Here is a 3,698-nt window from a genome sequence, read left to right as displayed (position 1 = left end):
TCTCTGTGGATGATGGTACATTGATTTTTTGTGTCATCATTGGTAAAGAAAACACAAGAGGGGGAAATATTCTGAACCATATCTAATAGGGCCTGCTACATAGTAGGTGTTCAATAAATAGCTGTTGAACGAAATGGAATTTAAAAGGTAGAAGATACTTGGTACTTTTGAAGCACTTTTCAACTGCGGCTCAAGACAGTGGTATGGGGTGTATGCAGCTGGTAGGGGAGGCCTAGGCATGAATGTCAACCGAAAAGTACCCTGAGTAAAAAGAGGGCCAAGAAAGGAATCCCGGAAAACTCAACTTTTAGGAGGTGCTAAGGAAAGAAAAGACTAAGAGGAAAACCATTAGTTGACACTGAGTAAGCACCTACAGCAAGGACTGTACTGGATGCTAAAAAAAAACAAAAAAAAAAACTGCAACTGTGTGTTCCCATGAGGAAAGTGTTTAAAGAGCAAGTGGTCAGAAGGATATTTCTATGTGTCACTGGAGTCTAGAACGCAGGACTCCGTGGAAACTGGAGAAATCGTACAATGATTCCAGGTTCCAACATTTGTCTTATTCCTTGTAACTGCCTTCCCACATCCAACCGCTTCCCCATCCCTTCTCACGGAGTCTGGTTCGGGTGAAATTACTTTTATTGATGGTGAGCGCAAGCAGGTGTGAGTGGCTGCACCTCTTTCAGAGGACACAGGACTGGGCTTAAGGAAGGGAGGGCCAGAGCGCCCGCCTTGGTGGATGCAGGATTCGCTCCTTATTAGGGCGTGAGTGCTACATTCTGAAAGGATTTATTTTGGGACAAGGCACAAGCACAGGGTAGGCAGGCAACACCAGCCCTCAGGCTGCACTCTCCATTTGGAGCAGAGCTTCTTCGGCAGCCCCAGGTCTCCCGGGATCTTCCTCGGTGTCCTGCGGAGGCTCTGGCTCCAGCGTGGGCTCCAGTGCAGGCTGGGCTTCCGGCTGGGCTTCAGCGCTCCGGCCAGGCCCAAGGCGAGGCGGCTTGACCGGGGTGGGCGGTGGCGCTGCAGGGCCTTTCCGGCCCGAAAGGGCCCTTCGGAGGCTCTGTACCTTCTGCAATCCGGTGCGCCGCAGCCGCTGGGCCCTGGACTCCACCGGCTCCTCGTCCGAGCTCTCTCCAACTTCGGCCTCCAGCTGCTCTGGGCCCAGCTCGGACTGGTCCGCCGGGCCCAAGGGCTCTGGTGCCTTCTGGAAAGCGCTGGCTGGGACTTCACCCTCCTCCTGCATGTGACGGACACAGCACTGATCCTGGCAGCTCCTTACCCCCAGCAGCCCGAAACTCACTCCTTAATTACACAAGGGAAACCTTTTACCTCCGCAGCCAGAGTCTGGGGGGAAAGGCAGGCGTGGGAAGCTAAGAGGAGGGAAAGCTCCCTGCGAACTGCAAAACGTTGTAAAGTAGGTGAGGCCCGGTGAGGCGCGAGAAGAGGATAGTGCCCGCAGTCACGGAATGCCCTTTCAACCACCGTTATTTTAGGGATTGGCTGGGACTTAGACCAAATTCTGCGGACGTGGCCTGAGCTACAGCTGGGCGGGCTTGGATTGGCCAGGCGGGGCTCAGGCATGAGAGGGAGGGATGGGACTGGATCTTGGGAAGTAGGTGCGGCTCTGTGAGTCTGTTCCACAGCAACAGACGGCGGGAGGGGTCAGGAATGTGGGTGTGGTAGGTGGATGGAAGCGGGGAGCCCCCAGCTGGTGGCCCAAAGGCCGGCAAAGGCCCCGGATTGGGGACCGTTTGAGGTCACTGACCTTGAAGAGCAGAACGTGGAGCTTCCCGCGCGCCACCAGCAACCCGTGGTTGGCCTCCAGCCGCTGCACCTGGGCTGCGCGGCGCACAGCGCGCTCTTGGGCGGCGTTGGCGTGCGAGCTCACGCGCTCCGCCTTGGCCAGCAGCTGCGCCAAGGTGTTGCTGGTGGTGTCGTGGCTGCGACTCAGAGCGCCCAGGCCGCTCTGGATGCGGCGCACGGACCCTGCCAGGCCTCCCTGCCTTCGAGCCAGGCCTCCCTGCCGCTCCCGCAACGTCTCCAGCATGGAGGCCAGCTTCTCCAGCAGGGTCACCACCGTCACGGCGTGCACGGGACCCCCCGCCGGCGCCTCGGGCACAGGCCCCGGCTCCAACGCACTCTCCCTCATGATCCCTTACCGCTCTGCTCCGTCTGCCTGTAACCGCTGGCTGCACTACGGTCAGGGGCCGCCTTTCCCTGGCTCCTCCCCAGCTCCAGCTGTGACTCAGGCAGGCGGAGTTGGCCTTCTGGGGCGGCGGGAGGGTGCGAGGGCGTGGGGATGTTGGCAGCGGGGTCTCTTGAAAGCGTTTCGCCTTCCGCTGCCCCGCGCCGGGGACCTGCTGGGAAGCCTGTTGGCCCCAAATCGGCCCCCTGCAAACTCTCTCACTCTGAGTTTGAGTTACCCTCCTCCGCTCCAATTCCCTGGTGTGCCTGTTTCAGGTCTCCACTGCAAAGGGCGAGTCACGGAAATTTTTATTTCATGCATCTTAGTGGGCGCAGAAACTGTGTTGGCACGGCAGAGAGATAACCAGAGGGGCCTCCGTCGCCGTCCACTTTCGGCCTCCCACACCAGTGAAGATTGTATTTTTCGTGGCCCCCAGGCTGGATGCAGGCGACAGGGAGGCCCTGGAACATCCTGCTTACAGATCGCGAACTGTCAAGGCCCGAGGCCACGCTTTGTGACGTGGACAGGCTGCTCACTGTGGGCTGGCGGGCGGGGCATCCTCTGGTGTTTTCCTAATAGTCATCACCAGGGTTTGGCCGCAGGCTTCGTTTCCTGCTTCTCTATTTCGTCCTCTTGGGTAGCATTATCTTGTTTCTTTTCTCTAGTTCTCTGCCCTCTCTTTCTTTGGGTTTCACTGGTAAATCTCAGCCGGCCCGGCCCCAGCACCCAAGCTTGGAGGATAAGCAGGACACCTCTTCACATCTTCTTTTAAAATCCTTAAAAGCGTTAGACTAGGCACTGGTCTTTGCTTTGATAGAGGTTACTTGGGCTTCTGCCTGACTTTTTTTGCTTGTTTGTTTCTCGTGTTCTGTGGAACTGCGGAGAGTAAAGATTTGAAATTGCTGCTACAGAGAGGAAGAGAGTGGGCATGGAGGATCCAGTTAATGATGTGGATTGTGAATTTCTAATGTCAGCAGTTCGAAAAATCCCATGCCTTAGCCGGGCGCGGTGGCTCATGCCTGTAATCCCAGCACTTTGGGAGGCCGGGGTGGGAGGTCACGTGAGGCAGGGAGTTCCAGACCAGCCTGGGCAACATGGCAAAACCCCGTCTCTACTAAAAATACAAAAATTAGCAGGGCGTTGTGACACACGCCTGTAATCCCAGCTACTTGGGAGGGCTGAGGCAGGAGAATCATTTGAACCTGGGAGGCAGAGGTTGCAGTAAGCCAAGATTGCTCCACTGCACTACAGCCTGGAGGACAGAGCAAGACCCCATCGCAAAAAAAGAAAAGAAAAGAAAAGAAAATCCCATGCCTTGTTTGTAGCAATACTTGGCAAACCGTCTCACAAATGCAAGTAATCCATTAATCCTGATGATCTCTCTCCCTTTTCCTCTTCTCACTGAACCTGTGAGAGCCACTTGATGACAACTGTGGAAGAAACTTGTGTCACTCTGGAAACAGTTACATGGGCCTGAAGTGCCACAGACATGGGCAGCTAATGCCAGAAA

At 55.9% G+C, this 3,698-nt stretch overlaps 1 protein-coding gene across 1 annotated transcript; it reads right to left on the bottom strand.

Moving 5' to 3' along the window:
- Positions 1 to 621: 621 nt before the first annotated feature.
- On the bottom strand, positions 622 to 3,017 carry CAVIN3 (caveolae associated protein 3). The gene is made up of 2 exons (XM_054439220.2): positions 1,769 to 3,017; positions 622 to 1,240 (listed from the first exon to the last, which is right to left on the bottom strand). Exons 1-2 carry the CDS (start codon positions 2,150 to 2,152, stop codon positions 839 to 841), a joined length of 786 nt encoding a protein of 261 aa, XP_054295195.1. The 5' UTR covers positions 2,153 to 3,017; the 3' UTR covers positions 622 to 838.
- Between the last annotated feature and the right edge of the window lie 681 nt (positions 3,018 to 3,698).

Source organism: Pongo pygmaeus, chromosome 9, assembly GCF_028885625.2.
Source record: "Pongo pygmaeus isolate AG05252 chromosome 9, NHGRI_mPonPyg2-v2.0_pri, whole genome shotgun sequence".
NCBI classification, from domain to species: Eukaryota; Metazoa; Chordata; class Mammalia; order Primates; family Hominidae; genus Pongo; species Pongo pygmaeus.
Note: the sequence above shows the minus strand (reverse complement) of the source record. Positions and strands in the feature narration are given on the sequence as shown.

Excerpts from the sequence above, each read along its gene's own strand:
- CAVIN3 (XM_054439220.2), bottom strand. The coding sequence starts at position 2,152 with ATGAGGGAGAGTGCGTTGGAGCCGGGGCCTGTGCCCGAGGCGCCGGCG. Across the intron at positions 1,241-1,768 it reads TCCACGTTCTGCTCTTCAAG|GAGGAGGGTGAAGTCCCAGC; the intron begins GTCAGTGACCTC and ends CGTCACATGCAG.